Source organism: Drosophila innubila (genome assembly GCF_004354385.1).
Source record: "Drosophila innubila isolate TH190305 chromosome 3R unlocalized genomic scaffold, UK_Dinn_1.0 2_E_3R, whole genome shotgun sequence".
In the NCBI taxonomy this organism is placed as follows: Eukaryota; Metazoa; Arthropoda; class Insecta; order Diptera; family Drosophilidae; genus Drosophila; species Drosophila innubila.
The window spans coordinates 16,075,525-16,092,784 of record NW_022995380.1 but is presented as its reverse complement, the minus strand read 5'-3'; the positions used below and the strand labels follow the sequence as shown (position 1 = coordinate 16,092,784).

Here is a 17,260-nt window from a genome sequence, read left to right as displayed (position 1 = left end):
GCTATTTCGTGAGCGCTGGCAAAAACTCCTTTCGCTCTGCTCATTTGTGTTCATTATCGTCCTGCGGCGCGCCGCCAAATCCTTTTGCCCACATTATGCGTGTGAACAATGTGGCAGTCACTTGTATATGGGATAACTCTGCATGTGCCTCACTCTGGACAGTACCCAGTTGATTTCCTGATGGTGCTGGTCGTGTTCCTTCTGCCGCTGCTAATCAGCGCCGTTTTAATTAGTTCACCTCATCAAGGCCACATTAAATGAATGCGAATCTGAGTCTAGCCTTTAAATCAGCACCTGAATAAGCATATTTAGCTCAAAAAGACATTGTCACGGTCGACAGGGCAGTGTCTTGGTCAGGTTAGGATTAAAAGTGTCAACTGCAGTCAAAAATTTCACAAAATATATGTTCAATTCTCAATAACTAATTTAAACGTTCATAATTACTTGTTTTTTTTAATTTCTATATTATTTAAATTTAGATTTACAAATCCGTTTATGTTATATGTTCTCTCTTATGGGAAAATTAAGTTTTAATATACACAAACATTAACAATTATTTTTACATAATCAAGTCAAAAATATTTATAAAATAAACATTCACTACTTTTTAAGGTTTTTGTAAAAGAATCGTTTAAGCAAGACAATGTTACTAAACAAGAGCACAATCAACTTTTAAATATTTAATATTCTGATTATCTGTTCGACATTTGTTTATTCGCTATGCAAGCTTTAATTTTATTTATAAATTATTTAACATTATACAATTTTGTGCAGAATTTCCATAATATCCAATTGCCTTACATAATTATGCCAATGACCACAAAGAAAACTTAATATTTGATTATCATCTTAATAACTTATCGAATCTCATATGACATTACTATATTAAATATATAAATATTTCTGATATTTATATTTCTGACTCTAAAGAATTTTCTAATTATAGAATTTATTTTTCTTTTAATGTTGTATTTTCTAAAGCAAGCAGTTTACAAACATTCGTGTACTTATTGCAAGCAGTGCTAGATGCACTGCATTACCATTCGCTGGAAAAACTGCTGAATGCAGCTTGGTTTGTGTCAAGAGAAAATTGCACATTTCCATTGGCAATCGCAACTTATTGGAAAACTAGCGAAATTATATAAGGAGAAGTCCAACTGGAAAAAAAGTGTATCATCTTTATCCCCGCAGTTTAACGCCGCCAGATGTCGCTGCAGCAGCCCTTTAAGATACATTTCCCATTAAAGTAAAATACATGTAAATTTTAATAGAGCTTAAAAAATTATTTAAATTTAAGTAACCTCTTAGGTCTTTTCACTCAACGAGCTGTCAAACTTAGCATCGACCTTGGCCATTAATCGTCACCATCTCAATTTGTGCAATTCAACTGTCAATTGTGTGTCGAGGGGCGGAGAAAGAGGAAAAGTTCTTGGAGTGTCTGAAAATCAATAATTCGAAACGCGTGAGTTTCCATTAACAATTTGTTTGGCGCCGGCAAAACTCGAACTTGAAATGTAAAACATGAAGGGCCTTGAACCATTTGCTAAAAAATAAATTAGAAAATTCCGCCACACACACACTTTGGCACATGTGCGGCCCCTTCTTAGCCCAAAACAGCTGAGGCGGACGGAGCTTTGGTTCCGGAAGGGAAAGGGAAGGAGACTTTTGAATGGTTGCTTGGGGGTTGGGAATGGCGCCTTGCCTAATTTGAATATAGTATGCAGTCAGAGAGGAATAGTCTATGTGCAAGTGTGTGTGTGTGTGTGTGTGCAGGCTGGGCTGATTGTTAATGGAAATTTTGACGTGGACGGGCGACGGACTGGCTGGGTGGCAACTTGCTCGACAGACTGACTGACTGGCTGACACATATTTGGGCATGATCAAAATTAATGACCCGACGCTCACACACACCTATGCCCAAATATAAAGAAATATATATACATATTTGTGCATATGTGTCTAATTGACGAAAAACCATGCCCGGAAAACAGGTCAAATATAATTTGAAATATGTGGAAACTCGCAGATTTGCGAGTTTTTAAGGATAAGTATCTTCTAAATGGAATAGAAAAATATTTAAAATTATTTGATTATTTATTTAAAAAACATTACAGTTTTTAGTAATAAAAACAAGATTACAAAAATTCTGCAAAATTGGGACAATTTTTTATCCAACTAAAAAGTATTTCGAGAAACTGACTATTGTCATTTCTTTTTTTTAAGCAATGTACTAAAATAATCTTTTATGTATGTATACGAATGTATTATATATTATTTTAAATAATAATAACAATCTATTAGCTTTTATTAATCCATAATCCGTAAGAAAAACTCCAACCTTCCCAACTGAATATTATTTTTTGTTTTCCAACTAATCACCAAGCGACTAGCAAAATGGAAAACATTTGTGCAACAACTTTTATGATTGTTATTAAAAAATGTAGGGTTTGCGAAGAGGGGGGAGTAAAAGTTTTTCAACTTTCTGATGGCAAGATAAGTGCTCGTTTTTGGCATATTGCGACGCGCCGTCAAATGTGGCTGCAATTAAAAACTGTTACGCCTCATGCTAATCAGCCCAAGCAGCTCCGCTCCGAGGTCGATTCCAATGACGATCCCTTCACCCAAGTCAGCCAACCAGCGCACGCTCCAACCGTAAGCCCGCCCGGCTCAGGCTAAAGCGCTGCCACAGACAACAGACAACAGTCAACGGACAGAAACATGGCAAACTGCAAAGAAAGAATTCATTATTTCAGTTTTAATTGCTTTTTTCATACTTTCAAAATTTCAGCGCCAGCCGGATCCACGGCCTGAGCTCCCCTTTCCCTTCCCCGACCCCAGTTGTCGTTTTGCATGTTCAGGCCACATCTTTCACAAACAAACAACTGTTTGCAAGAAATTCAATTATGCCTTTTAATAACCCCCAGCTCGGGTCAAAATGTCTCACACAAACAAAGCGCAAGACGCATATTGCAGGCAGTTCGAAAATTCGTGAAAAAACAAGTGAGAGCACTGCAGTAGGGAGTGCTTGACTAAGAGATACTCTGCACTCAGCTCTGTGGTACTAGTTGTGCAGAGGGTTTGTCTTGGAAACGCTGTTCTAATTCTCTGACGTATATAAATATATGACAATAACCTAAATCGATACTACTGTCTGTAAACTCTGTAAGCCCTCAGATTCTGAAGCTATATTAATACTATAACTTAAATGTAAAAGTTGACTGTTCGTATTTTTGGGTAAGCAAACCAAAGTGAAAAGAAAGTATTAATATTAGGGAATCAAACCGAAACAAATATAGGCTACGGTTTCGGTTCCGGTACGTCCCGAAATAACTATTTCGGTAAAAGGTTCTACTTCAGTTTTTTTCTTTCGGTTCCGGTATCAGTACCGTTACGTAAAGGTACACCAAATCAATTTTGAAACATTCTCAAATTTTAAGACGTCGTTTTAAAATAAATATGACATCAAAATAACCAACCAAATAACCTAGGGCAAATTTTTTTGAACGAATTTAAAAATATTTGAATGCAGAATGTATTAAGAGGCCAAATTATGATCGAAATGATATTCCGCTTGAAAATCGGATCAGTTTTGATCAAGTTATGACAGTTTGAAGTTGGTCATACTGCGGAGCTAGCCACTTTACAAGTTCAAATTTTTGTTCAATTTCACATGATTTTTTACAAAAAATTGAAAGGTTTCAGAATCAAGTTTAAAGTGTTTTTTTATACTATTAACGATATAAGGTGTTGATTAAAAGTGAAAACTTGAGATTTAAAATTTTGAATTTTCGAAATTTCAAAGGGGGGACCCTTAACATCAAAATCGAATCTTGGTCGAAAATAATGAAATTTTCTAAATGAACAAAAATTGAATACAGAATGAATTTAGAGGCCAAATCATGATCAAAATGACATTCCGTTTGAAAATCGGTTCAGTTTTTATCAAGTTATGACAGTTTGAAGTTGGTCAGACTGCGGACTTAGCCACTTTACAAGTCCAAATTTTTGTACAATTTCACATGATTTTTTACAAAAAATTGAAAGATTTCAGAATCAAGTTTAAAGTGTTTTTTTATACTAATAACGATATAATGAGTTGATTAAAAGTGAAAACTTGAGATTTAAAATTTTGAATTTTCGAAATTTCAAAGGGGGGACCCTTAACATCAAAATCGAATCTTGGTCGAAAATAATGAAATTTTCTAAATGAACCAAAATTGAATACAGAATGAATTTAGAGGCCAAATCATGATCAAAATGACATTCCGTTTGAAAATCGGTTCAGTTTTGATCAAGTTATGACAGTTTGAAGTTTTAAATATAGCAATAATTTGGAAACTAAAGGAATAACTTTATGCTACCACTACAATTTCATACTATCAATAATATGAATAAAAACCTCACAGCTATTTTCTTGCCCCTCAAAAAAACTTATTAATCATTGTTCAATGTCTAAGCAATAAATGTTTATGACTAAAATGTACTGTGTGACTTTTGTGATTTTTGAACTGCTGAAAACAAAACTAATTATTTCAATGAAATTTATTTTGTTTTTTTTTGAATACATTATTAATTATTAAAATATATAAATAAAAGATTTGTTTACCAACAAACAAGATTATTGCAAAACCAGGCAAACTGAGAACGATAATTATTGCAGTGTCTGACAAGGATGAGGAATGCGATTGAAAATTATGAGAAAAAGAGCATGTAGAAGGAATAGAAACCTTTTTTGGAACACAATCAGCTTAATCATAAATTAACAATAAATTTGTGGCCCAGCAGTGTCGCCCTCTCCCTCTCTCTCTCCCCTCGTCGTCGCCTTGCCAGATAAATTAGTCAAAGCGACACACCATAAAGCATTTGCTGAACTCATAAATCGCCGCGGACGGTGGCGGTTGTCGTTGTCGGAGCCACCGTCCCCCGATTGAGCCACCGACTGAGCCGCAGCCTGATCTGCGCATTAACATATTAATGTTTTGGCTAGTTGGGGGATCTAGTCGTATCGCAGTTGGCGGCTTTGACTTTGGCGCACTGATCTAGCCGCCTTTTGGCGCTGATTTCATCTGGCTGCGACTGGGATTCTGTGGAACGACAACGACGTGGCTTGTAACCCGAAATTTATGCATGCCAATGGAGCATTTAAAGCGACATTTGTCCGTCGTGGCCATAACTCATGTGTAGTCAGCGCCACCATCAGCACCACCTCTACCACCACCACCACCACCACCAACACCACCGCCACCGCCTGATCACACTGCGTTACCGTTTTGCTTACGGCGATCGGACGCATTTGCCGGGCCATTAGACCAGGCCCAGAGAGTGCGGCTCCAGAGTGTTGCCAACCATTCGGAAATTGTTGATTTGGGTCACAATTAATTGCTTTTGGAGCAACGCTATAAATATAGCGACGAAAGAGCTAATCACAACAAAGGGCACAGCCGCGACCATGACCTCACTGGGGGCACATGTTTAACTCAATCGCCTGTTTGGATAATTGACTTTACATGTGCCTTATGAACTTCTGGAAACCTGTTGCTCTTTTGATATAACTAAAATTAGCATAGACTGTGGCAATGGGAAATAAAGTCGCCATACATACTGTTTATCTTTGATAACTCAAAATATCTTGGCTTAATCTAACTTTAGGCTGAGATATTGATATAATAAATAACGTGTTATAATTATCTAAATCTGCCAAAGATACATGAATGTAGACTTAAGGTTCCAAAATATAATTTGATAATATACAAAAATTGGGGATTTAGTCATTAACTGCGATAAGAGAAGCTATGAAATCTAAAATATCTATCAGAATCTTCAGACTCTGTACCGAATTGTTTTGAGCTATTTAAATTGATTCGGTTCCTCCCAGTATTAACATTAACGTAAAAGCTAATTTCAAAATCATCGGGGGAGTTCTGCTGTTTGTGTTTATCTTAGACATAAGGATAATGTAATTTAATCCCTTCCAGTTAAGAGTTAACAGGCTTTAGGGCTCTCATAGCTGTTGTCATTTGCGAATCTTTGAAGGTGGGCGGTTTGGCTGTAAACATGCTGCGGATTAAGGATAAATCAGAGACAGCGGCAGCGGCAACGGCAGCGGTGCAGAAAGGATAATTCGCCAACCGACAATGCCAGACAAAGGTGTTTTGTTTTTATGACTTTGTAACTCCTTCGTCCAGTAGACGGTCGTCCCTTGCGAAAGGATAATTTTACGATCGTTATTCGCAGTCAGAGACAGAGACAGAGGCAGGGCAGGTACCGTGTTTGGGCTAAGTGGACACAATAGAACGCCTATTTGTAGTGCGAATCGAGAGATGGGCAAAGGAGTGACCAGTTCTGCACAATTGTTTTGACAAAGGCGGGCTTTATTTTGACTATTTAAAGGATTACGCTAAAGGATTGACTTTCCAACCTTGACTGCATCCTTAACATCCTTAGACGCTAACGCCCACAATGAACTTTTCCGCGAATCTGCCATTAGGTCTTTCTCTCCTTACCTTGCCAATCCACTATATTTTAGCGGGAAATTTTCACTATAGTATTATTGCAAAACATTACCAACAGGATATGAATCAGTTAACGTATGAAAACGTTTGAATTTGATTTAAAGCTTTAGCTTATTTATTGTACAACTGTTTACTTATATGAAATTTAAGTTTTCTTAATATTTTATTGAATAGATATACAATATTTTATTGAATTCAATGCAAGAGATAAATGGTAACACAATCTTAGATTTATATAACCAAATTATTAATTCAGCTAAGCATCTAGAGATTATATTAACACTAAGTCCTCGTATCCTAGTTGAACTGTTTTCTAATGTATGTTTTAAAAACAAAGAGTTATTTTCTGTAAGATGTTAACCAAAGAATAAATTTCAGTTAAGTATCTCTCAAAGAATCTGGCAATTGTTTTAAGCTACCCAAAAACTGCAGCTATACATTGTCCACTTTGATCTAATGAGTCGAATAAATGCAGTCTGGCAAATGGTATAGCACATGGTTTCTCGGTTGCTTTACCGATAACTGTCATGGAGAGAGAATGAAAAATGACCAATCAATGTCTCAGTTCAATAGATGAGCAAACAGCAAAAGGCGGCAAGGCTGCTCTTCCTGTTCCCTTTTATACTATTCAGTGGCGGTGGTGGTGGTGGATAGAACCCAAAAGTCAACCAAAATGTGACGTTTTTCCATTGCGAAAATAGTGCATTTTATAGAAAAATTCAACGGCCCGGGGAGAAGGGAGATGGAAAGAGGGGAGCATCAAATTGCAGCTGCCCGAATTTAGAGTTGATATCAAAACGTTTGTCTTCTGGCTTAAGCATGTATTTTTGGGTGGTTGAATTCCTAATGATCCAAAAAGAATATAATGCCAAAAGGAAGATATACATTTTGGTATGAAAACTTTAGAGATCTCATAGATCTAATACTAAGTTAAACGACTTTCAGGAATATCTATTTGCGCTGCAAATTATACATTCTTGAGTGAAAATTTAATTCTCTTAAATATTTTCTGTATGTACATATTTATAATTTCAAATAAGTGAATAAACAGTAATCATTTAAACAAGTTTATTTTCGTACTAAAAATGATAATTTATTGAAAGATTCAATCAATATCAAATAAATGTAGATATCATTGGAAATTGGAAAAACATTGAAGTTTTGTTGGTAATTCAAAAAATATATAGTGTTTCAAAAATAAAATGACTTTTGGAACCCTCAGTCTTTGTTTAAGCTCGAATATTAAAAACCCTGAGAAGTAATATGGGATTAAAAAAAACAAGATGATTTATAAATTCGTTAAAATGCTAGGATTTTATATTTGTATAGTATTTTAATAAATATTATGTAATAGTGTTATCGATATAGACATTTTTTATACAATATACTTTTGCTTAACAAAATATAATCAGTCTCCAAGATGAGTTGTGGTTATTATCGATGCCCAACCACAGTTCAAGGTTCATTAAGGCTCGTGATAATCGAGCTCTCCAGGCAACGGGCAACCCATGGCCAGCCACTGGGTTTAGAGTTCAGAGATGGTTAGACTCTTCAGTTGTTGTTGGTCGCTATCTCTGCAAGGAGTCGCCTCCTTCTGGGCACATTGCACACTCGTCCCATGCCCATGTCCTGGGCACCGTAGGGAGTGTGCGTTGCTTGTGCGTCAACGGCGACTGCGACGTCAGCGGCGACTGCGACTGCTCAGCATCTCGTTAGACATTTGCGTGTCACCGGCAAATGGTCGAGAGTGTGTGGCGCGTTTGTTCCGCTTGTGTGTACTTGTTGTTGTTGTGTGTGTGTCGTTTAGGGAAGAGGCAGATGATAGAGCGCTTGGTTGGAGGTGCTCAGTTCCTGTTGTTGCTGTTGTTGTTGCTGGTAGCTGCACTGCTGATGTTGCTGCTGCGACTGTTGATGATATTGCGGTGTGTACTGTGCCTCGTACTGTTGCCCAAAGTGCGCAGGCGGCGGCGGTGGCAGCGACAGCGACAGAGGCAGCGGCGGCGACTGCTGCGGGTAATCATAGCTCTGCTGTGAGTTGGCCAAATAAGCGGGATACGCTGCATAGGGCATGGCTGATTGTGGGTGTGGCTGTGGCACGGACTGTGGCAGGGACTGTGGCAGGGACTGTGCAAGTGGTGACACACTGCTGGTGGCATCTAGCGGTGGCATCAACATGCCATAGCCAGAGCCAGAGCTGTTGCAGTGCTCGGGTGAGGCTTCCAGTGTGCGATCCTTCTTGGACTTCATGCGTCGATTCTGGAACCAGATCTTGATCTGTCGCTCGGTCAGACTCAGTGCATTGGCGATGTCCACACGACGACGGCGTGTGATGTAACGATTGAAATGGAACTCCTTCTCCAGCTCGAGTGTCTGGTAGCGTGAGTAGGTTTGCCTCGTGCGTTTGGAGTCTTTGCAATCTGAAGAATAGAGAATGAGAAATGCATAATTAGCAACAGCTCAAAGAGAGGGAGAGTGAGAGAGAGGGAGAGAGAGAGAGGGTGGGAAAGAGAGAGAGCGATGCCTACCTGATGCGAGTGTCTCCTCAATGTGCGACCAATTGAATTCGTTGCTGGCGGAGGCAGCTGTCACAATGCGATGATTGATCTCATGCTGCTGATTGACTGCCTTCTCGGCCGGCGATTGGGGTGGCGTGCTGATGCCGACCAGGGAGGCGGGCGTGGCGGGCATGGCGGGCGTGGCGGGGTTAGCGGGTGTGGCCTGCTTGCGTGGCGAATAGACGTCCAGATAGTCGACATCCTCGCTGCTGCTGCGCTGTGGCGACATGTGTGTCTGCTGTGTGGAGGGTGTGGGCACCGCATAGTCCTGCTCGTAGCATGGCGACTGCTCCCCAGTGGAGCTGCTCTTGCCGCTCTCCTTCTTCACGTGCTCGAGTGTGGTGTAGAAATAGTCGGGTGTGTACTTCAGCTTCTTCACGGGATTCGTGAGCAGGGCGCGCAGTGTGCTGGGACGTTCCTCGACGGCGGCAATGATATCGGCGGCTGTGTCCTCGGCCTTGCGTTTCTTGCTCTTCACTGCAGCCGCTGCGCACGCTGTAGTCTCCACGGGAGCCTGATACTGAGGCAGTGCATCAACTGGCGCGGGCTGTGGCATCAACTCCTGATAGTTGGAATAGTAACAGCTCTCGCTGTAGCTCTCCTGACTGTACTGTGGATAACTGTTGGCCTGATAGCTCGCTGGCTGCCAGCTGGCGGCGACTGCTCCTGTGCCAGCCATTGAGTTGGCCTGATAGTAGCTACTGCTGCTGTGGCTGTTGTCGTAGTAGGTGGGTGGCAGGTGGGTGGCATGGTGGTACATGTTGTACATGCTGTCTGCATAATAATTACTGTGAGTATTGGTGGCTGCCATTTCGTGTGTGGTGTGTCTGTGTCTGTGTTGTTCTCTTCGTGTCCTGTGATGTGTACACGACGCTGTTGCGTTTGCGAATGAGCTGCTCTGCTCTCTGATCCTGCCTAATATATAGTCCTCGTCGTCGGCCTCGCTGATGCACGGCACACGCTCATCGTCATAGCGCATAAATATCCCTGCGCATGACACTTTGACACATGCTGTGCCCGCACTTCCCCTCCAGGACCTTGCCAGATTTATGATTCGCAGGGGTTACTTTGCAATGCGTTTATCCGTTTGCCAAGTTATCCGGACTCGGCCTACCTGCTGTGCTGCTTATTACCTACCCATCGCGCCCATTATCATCGCGAGTTAGCCGTAAGTTATCCGCTCGAGCATTTCCCCTGATTTCAGCCAAATGTCCTTGAGATGCCTTGAGACGTGCGCAGGACGTCCCACGGGCTCGTAATTAAGTCGAGCCCGGTAGGTGCGCAGGAGCGAGACAGCGGCTACTTGCGCACTCCTCTAATTGCAATAATCATAAAGACATAAACAGAACTGTAAACTGTAAATTTGAAACTGTTGCTAAAACGCTTGGCACAAAAGGCTTTTCCTGGCCCGTTTGTCCATTTATTGTCGCCGGGCAGCAGCAAATTCCTTAAAAATTTCTCCCGGCATCCTAACTGCTGCCAGTTGTTCCAGGAATCGGCGAGGTATTCGCCATAGCTCAGACCAGGGCTTGATGCAAGGCTTACACTTCGATATTGTTGCATATATGAAAGTATGTAAGTACATATATTTATAAAGGCTTCAAAAGAAAGGATAATATTGCGCGTGCTCCGCATCCTTACTTCCCTTCAGTCTTCAGTCCTTCCGTCTGCTCTTTGTTGCGTCGCGTGTTGCGCTTTTTTGTTTGCTCGCGAGGGCTTATCCTGTGGCCTGTGGCAAGGTGGCAAGTGCCACGGCCTTGTATTTGCATAGCTGACCCGTAAGCCGGCCGCTCCAGTAAATTGACTGGCCAAAAGGCACGACTCTCGCTCTCTCTTATCCGCTTAGCAGCATCACCACCCCCGACTCCGATCTGTATCCCACCCCGGCGTAGTCTGCACCCTGAGCATCCCAAGCACCCTCCAGTTTCAGGCTACATACGAGTATCAACTGATTTCTATAGATACCATGGCATATGTGTGCAGTTTGTGCATGTGCCAATTGTGCGGCTACCTCCTGCTTCTGCTTCTGTCCCCGTCCCTGACTCTATATCTGCCCCTGCTCCAGCATTTCCTCTAACTCTCCCGCTCTTTTCTCTTGCTGTTGCAGTAGAGCGCACGTTCTGTGACAGCCGAGCGAAAATTTATGGCGTTTTTCAGTTTGACAGGCCGTTGCCGGGCGACTGCGACCCACGACCCACGACCCAGGACAACCCACTTTCAACGTACAGGACATTGCTATATATCGATAGATTGCGTATCGATTTGTGGAACACACAGTCGCGGATTGAACTATGAACGAGCTAGAAGAGGATATGTCAACAAAACTTTTTTCTGTCAGACTATCAAATATTAGAATTTAATCAAAAGTTATAAGGATAATAGAACTATCGATGATTAAGATATTTAACTTTTTTTTTAAACTTCATATAAAAAAATATAATTACAAAATGTTTTATTCAAATACTCTAATAATCATTAATTCGAAATATTGAAGATATTATGTGATCTGGCAAAGATATAAAGAATGATATAATAAAGTCCACCTCATACTACTTAGAATACAATTCCGCAAGGTCAAGTATCTATTTTTATTTATGGAACAAATTAGATGATATACAAATTCGATTTAAATAACATAAAAGTTAAACAATTTCAAGCAATTTATCCTCAAATCAGGTGCCCTTAAAAATGAGCTCACCACAGCGACTTAACATTTTTCTTTTCTGGGCGATTGACTTTTGTCACCCAACTGATTGTATAATCCCAATGAAATACTCGAACTAAAAACACACTGCCAACAAAAGCAGCCATCGAAATGCTGCAGTCGGTTTCAGTTTCTGACGTTGGATCTGATGGTGATACTGATTCGGGCTGTGAGACGAAGTTTAATTGAGTTGTAAGGCCCACATGCGAGTGTTCGACCACAACACACCCCGTAGTCGGGCCGGGCAGGGACTCAGGACGTTTGCGTTGTGCATCGTTTTTATTGCCGAATTAATAAATTACCTTGACAGCGAATCGGGACCATCCCATTGTATGCCGTACCCCATACCATTCGTACACGACGGTACATCCCCCTTTCCTTGCACATTTTCGCAACTTTCATGAGGGTAAACTCATCGTAGGACTCTTTCTCGGGTCGGCATCTGACTGCAAATACTGGACACTGGACCCATAAGTATTTATCAATGCGACGGAAGGTAATACAGGCACGCGCCTGAAGTAGGCGAATGTGTTAATTCCCAACGATGAAACGTTAATACTTGTATCATCAGCTGCTCTCTGGAATACAATAGAATGATCACATATTTTCAAAGATTATGGAAAACCTCCATCTCTTGATTATAAGTGATTAATATTTAAATAACTTTCACTTATATTATGATTAACTAAAGGATATTGTCCTAGATATATATCTATAACACAAGAGATGATTTCCAAATATCTATCTATCTGGGCCAATTGAATTTTGTTCGCAGGTATCGTAAATAATCATCATATTTTCCAAATTTCAAAAAAGAATATGAATCGTTTTTCTTCGTACTTACATATATCAATTGGATTTGAACTCATTAATAAGAAACAATCAACTAAAAATATCTGAAATGATTAGGAAATAAAAAGTCTTTTCTTTCTGTGATGAAAATCTCTTCCATTAATAATTTAAAAACTTCAAAGGATTGCACTGGATGGTATAAATTGGCATTTGAAAAGTGTATTTAGCCTATCGTAGAGAGCGTTACATAAGTATCACTTGAGATACTCCCGAATCGAGTGTTTGTTTATTTGTTTTGTTGGGGTTCGTTTACTTGGGCGAGGGTCACACGCTGTGGTTGCTTTGTCTTTGAAGTTGTGATCTCCTCTGGGAGTTGTAGATAGCATTGCTCATTACGCCGTCCCCAAATGCTAATTGTGCGGCAACAACAACAATCGGTTAGATCGACACTCATTATCAGACCGAAACAGGCGGTGTCAAGCTGCGTATAAAATGAAAATAGCTGAGAAAAATTATCAACAACAAAAACAAACAACTTATACAGATGTATGTGGATATGGTAAGTGTGATGTACAACTTTTGGTCAGATTTAAATTTAGTATAAGCGTCAGAGGGTCTAACACGAACACATATCGGCACAGCATGACTCTTTCCCCGTACAATCGTAGAGTGCGTGATTCCAAATTCGTATTCCAATCTTATACCAATCCTAACCCGATGAAATGCAATGAACTTGATGGCCTCAATCGACGGTTAATTTGTGAAAAATGCTAAAATGAATGGAAATAGAAAGAGAGAAGTCATTGCACGGGTTGCTAGACTGAAAAATACCCTGTTCTTGAATTTATTTATGTAAATTTATAGTAGAATTGCAAGATAAATATATTTAAATTATTATTGGTCGTAATATCAGAAAAATATGAACTATGTCCATGCCCTTGCACAAATGAAGATACTCTCTGTAACTTTATATAATGAGTATCGGGCTTAATTATTCAAAATTTGTTTGATTTAACAATTAAAATGCAGACATCTTCAGTAAGTCATTTGTTGCTGAGTTTCTGTCGAGAACATTAATCTCTGTTCTCGTCCAGGCACTGCAGGTGTTACCAGTTGCCACTTGGAAAGACGCTCCATGCCCAGATGAAGTAATTTTCAGCTTTGGCTACTCGTTTCCCTTCATCTTCGACTGGAGTTGCATTTGGCATGCCTAATTCGAATGGAGGACAATTTCACTGTCCTTGATGAGAACTAGCTGCAAAAGACTGTCAAGGACATTTTGCCTTGAATGATCTGCTGGAGGAAAAGCCAGCGTGGGCGAGTAGAATGACCTTGGATAATCACGATCATGGACCATGCACCAATCAAAGTCAAGGCGACAAGGTCCTTCGACTTGCTGTGCTCCTTTCACGATGTGTACAAACATTCTCAATACGTCACGCGTCGCCTTCGTCCTTGGGACAATTGTCGGCATCGAAGCTGTCGTTGTCGTTGTCGCTGTCAATGTCGTCGGCTTCTGTTCTTATTCTTTGGTTGTCGTTAGGACATCTTAGCTCAATGTCATCCTGCCTGCAACCTCCCGTGAGTGTTTGTGTCCGTGTTGACATTTCCTTAGCGCATTAATTGCTTCTGTCACACTTATTCGCATTGTTTTGCACTCTTCATAATGAGGTCCTTTCAAGTTGTGACATTTTGTAATTATGATCATACAATTACAGTGAGCTAATAAATTGTCTTTTCTTATAACAAATATACAAATATATATACAAATATTGAATTATTTAACATGTTAACGACTTAGTTTACATAACGTATTGTTAAGATCAAATGACCGGCGCCTTTAACAGAAACACATTTAAAAACTATTTGAAATTTCTTTTTGAGGAATAATAATGCGCTCAGGACTTTCATATTTTAAATCTCTAAAACGTTTACTACATTTTTATAATTATTCTTGTAATTAAACGAATGTTGATGCCACTTGCCTTGTATCCCTGAATCCTGATCATTTAATCAGTCATCAGCATAGTCTACTTTTCAAAAATGAACGCTGTGTCATCTAGTAATTTTTAAGGAGCACACATCTAAGTTAACGCAAGCATATATTGCAAAGAAGATCTTTCATTTCAAAGTCTTTAGTTGTTTAATTTTCGTTATCACAACTGTACTGGATATTCGAATACTTAGTCAATATATGTCAGAATACTGCTTCTCCGCAGATCTAAGACAATTTCAGTAAAGGTTATGTCGTGTTTAAATAAGAAAATATGATTTGAATCCAACAAATTTCATTACTTCAAATATATTAAATGTAAGTCTCTTAATTAAATAAATGTATGCAATTCTGACGAGGTTAAAATATTCAAGTAGAATTAATTAATTCACATTTGCTGATTGATCATCAAATTCTAAGCTGTAACTTTCCTTTACATTCCTTTATGGATACCTAAAAATAATTTATATCAACAGCTTATAGGAACATCTATTTTCACAATGAAAAGTATGGCCCACCTACGAGTTTCGTTGTAAATTCTCAATGTAATTTCGCTAAGGAGTCGTGCGCCCGGGAATCGAAGTCGCGCGCTCGATGGAATTCAGCGAATTGGTTGATGGCGATTGAAAGATTCCGTTTCAGAGACAGTTCCATGTCCTGGAGGACTCTACTGAGCATACAGTCTAGGACGTAGTTCAAAGCGTCTCGACCCCTGCGGACTGTTTTATAGTTTTACGACGTGGCAATAATATTTCCGCCTTGGAAACCAATTGCGCATCGCTGGTGAAGGATACGTGCGCAATTAAGACGTTTAAGGACCCATGACACGGTGCATTTACATTCCATAAACAGTCGAGTCGAGTCGAGTCGAGTCGCGCGAGTTGTGTCCTTCGGAGTCCGTCAACAAGACATCATTTTAATGCGAGACACACGCGACGCTTGGCCACTTTCAGGTAGTCCTTGATTTACTAGTCGAATTAAGGGATTCTGTTTACTCTAAACAAATTTAACGCCCGCTCCCGCCTCGTCTCAATTCTGAGGGAGTAAGTTTCTATTAAGGATTACATTTTAGGCACAAACACTCAATAAAATTATAAGCATTTCGAAAATGTTTAACCAAAAAATCAAAATTTAATATAAGAATTGTTTTAAAAACTTGGTTCGAGACCGACCCTGCGCAAATAGCTCTTTTAAAACACAAGGAAGCTGGACCTATTTGGTGCTTCAATATGTGCACTTAACTGTCGCTAAAGATTTGAGGGCCTTGCTGAGCTCTGTACTAAATTTTCGCTTAATTTTTCAATGACAGCTATATGATGTAGTGACGACTTTGGTCAGAATAAAAATGACCAACGCAGATGCATATTCTGTAAGACTGGATGAGATATCTCAAAAAACAAAAACGGTGTTCATACTAAAACTTCAATATCGACTGAGTGATTCTATGGCAGCTAAATGATATAGTGAACCGATTTGAACCAATTTTTGTCGGGTTGTATAAGACCAACTTAAATGCATATTTGGTCGGATTGACTGAGATTTCTTTAAATAAATTTATGGTTTCTATCTCCTACAATCATAAGATTTTAAGGAGTTGTAGGTTAACTCAAATTACTCTACCAGAGGGAGTCTGGAAAAATTTGAAATAAAAAAATTGATCTGCCTGAAATTTTAATGAGTGTACATTCCAAATATGATGCTCTTATCTCTTACCATCTCTGACTCTGCTGTTGATGCTGATCAAGAGTATATATACTTTTTTTTACTTTGTTACATACTTTGCACAAACTTCATATACCTGCACAGGGTATAAAAATTAATCTTATTTCATAATATTTTTTTTTGAGCCAAAAACTAAGCGCTATTTCGTAACTTTTATTTTAAATCTTATGACAATTACGGTCCCCTGAATAAATTTCAATGAACAACCGATTTATTTTAGGACAAAGTTACATATTTTAAAAATAAACGAATAAAAGAGTCAAATAGAAATATGTCGTGTCTATCAGTTTACATTTAAATGCTTAAAAGTCTTGTGAACACTAAACAATTGATATCAATATTTTTTAAAATATTGTTGACTTAATACTTTTCCCAATCTAATTTTAAACTAAGAGGCATTTTTGCGTTACCATTATCCTAGAACTGTATATTCTTTCAAAATTTCAGCACTCTTTTTGCTGATTTTTGGAACATTCCGTAATAGTATTTCGTACATGTAAACTCTCCAAATTTCAAACTAAACTAAATACACAATCAGGGCAAAATGAATAATAATAAAAATTCAGAGAACTTCTGCAGAGCCATAAACAAAATAGATTGAAACAATAGTGTTTGTGGCAAAAACTGGGTAAGTTTTTAGGAAATGTTTAAGCAGACTTTGAAAGGCCACACTCCGAGGTCCAGTAATTTAAATTAGAGCAACGGCGACAGACATAATTGCTTAGCGGAAGAATCGAGCTAACTAATCCCCGGATTTAGGTGCATATTGTGGAATATTGTGTAAGAGGAGTGAAGTGACCTGCGAGTGCCGATCTATTGACTCGGCTCGTGGGTGTTGCCGGGTAAACTATATAACTTTCACAATGGAACAATGGAGAACTAGAGCAATTTGGGTTCGGCAAGCGACTTAAAAGTAATATTTGCATTTATTATGTAAGCCGTTGCATAGACTTGCATAACCGGGCACGTCCTTGAGCATAAC

General features: G+C 39.3%; 1 protein-coding gene across 1 annotated transcript; it reads right to left on the bottom strand.

The window, feature by feature from the left end:
- Nucleotides 1-8,315: 8,315 nt before the first annotated feature.
- Nucleotides 8,316-9,878, bottom strand: LOC117792692 (segmentation protein fushi tarazu). Its single transcript, XM_034632923.1, has 2 exons — nucleotides 9,038-9,878; nucleotides 8,316-8,929 (listed from the first exon to the last, which is right to left on the bottom strand). The coding sequence occupies exons 1-2, from the start codon at nucleotides 9,876-9,878 to the stop codon at nucleotides 8,316-8,318; spliced, it is 1,455 nt and encodes a 484-aa protein (XP_034488814.1).
- Nucleotides 9,879-17,260: the final 7,382 nt, after the last annotated feature.

What these genes read in the sequence shown, in the direction of transcription:
- LOC117792692 (XM_034632923.1), bottom strand. Translation starts at nt 9,878, where the DNA reads ATGGCAGCCACCAATACTCACAGTAATTATTATGCAGACAGCATGTAC. An exon ending in TGAGGAGACACTCGCATCAG is followed by an intron (nt 8,930 to 9,037) that starts GTAGGCATCGCT and finishes TCTATTCTTCAG; the next exon opens with ATTGCAAAGACTCCAAACGC.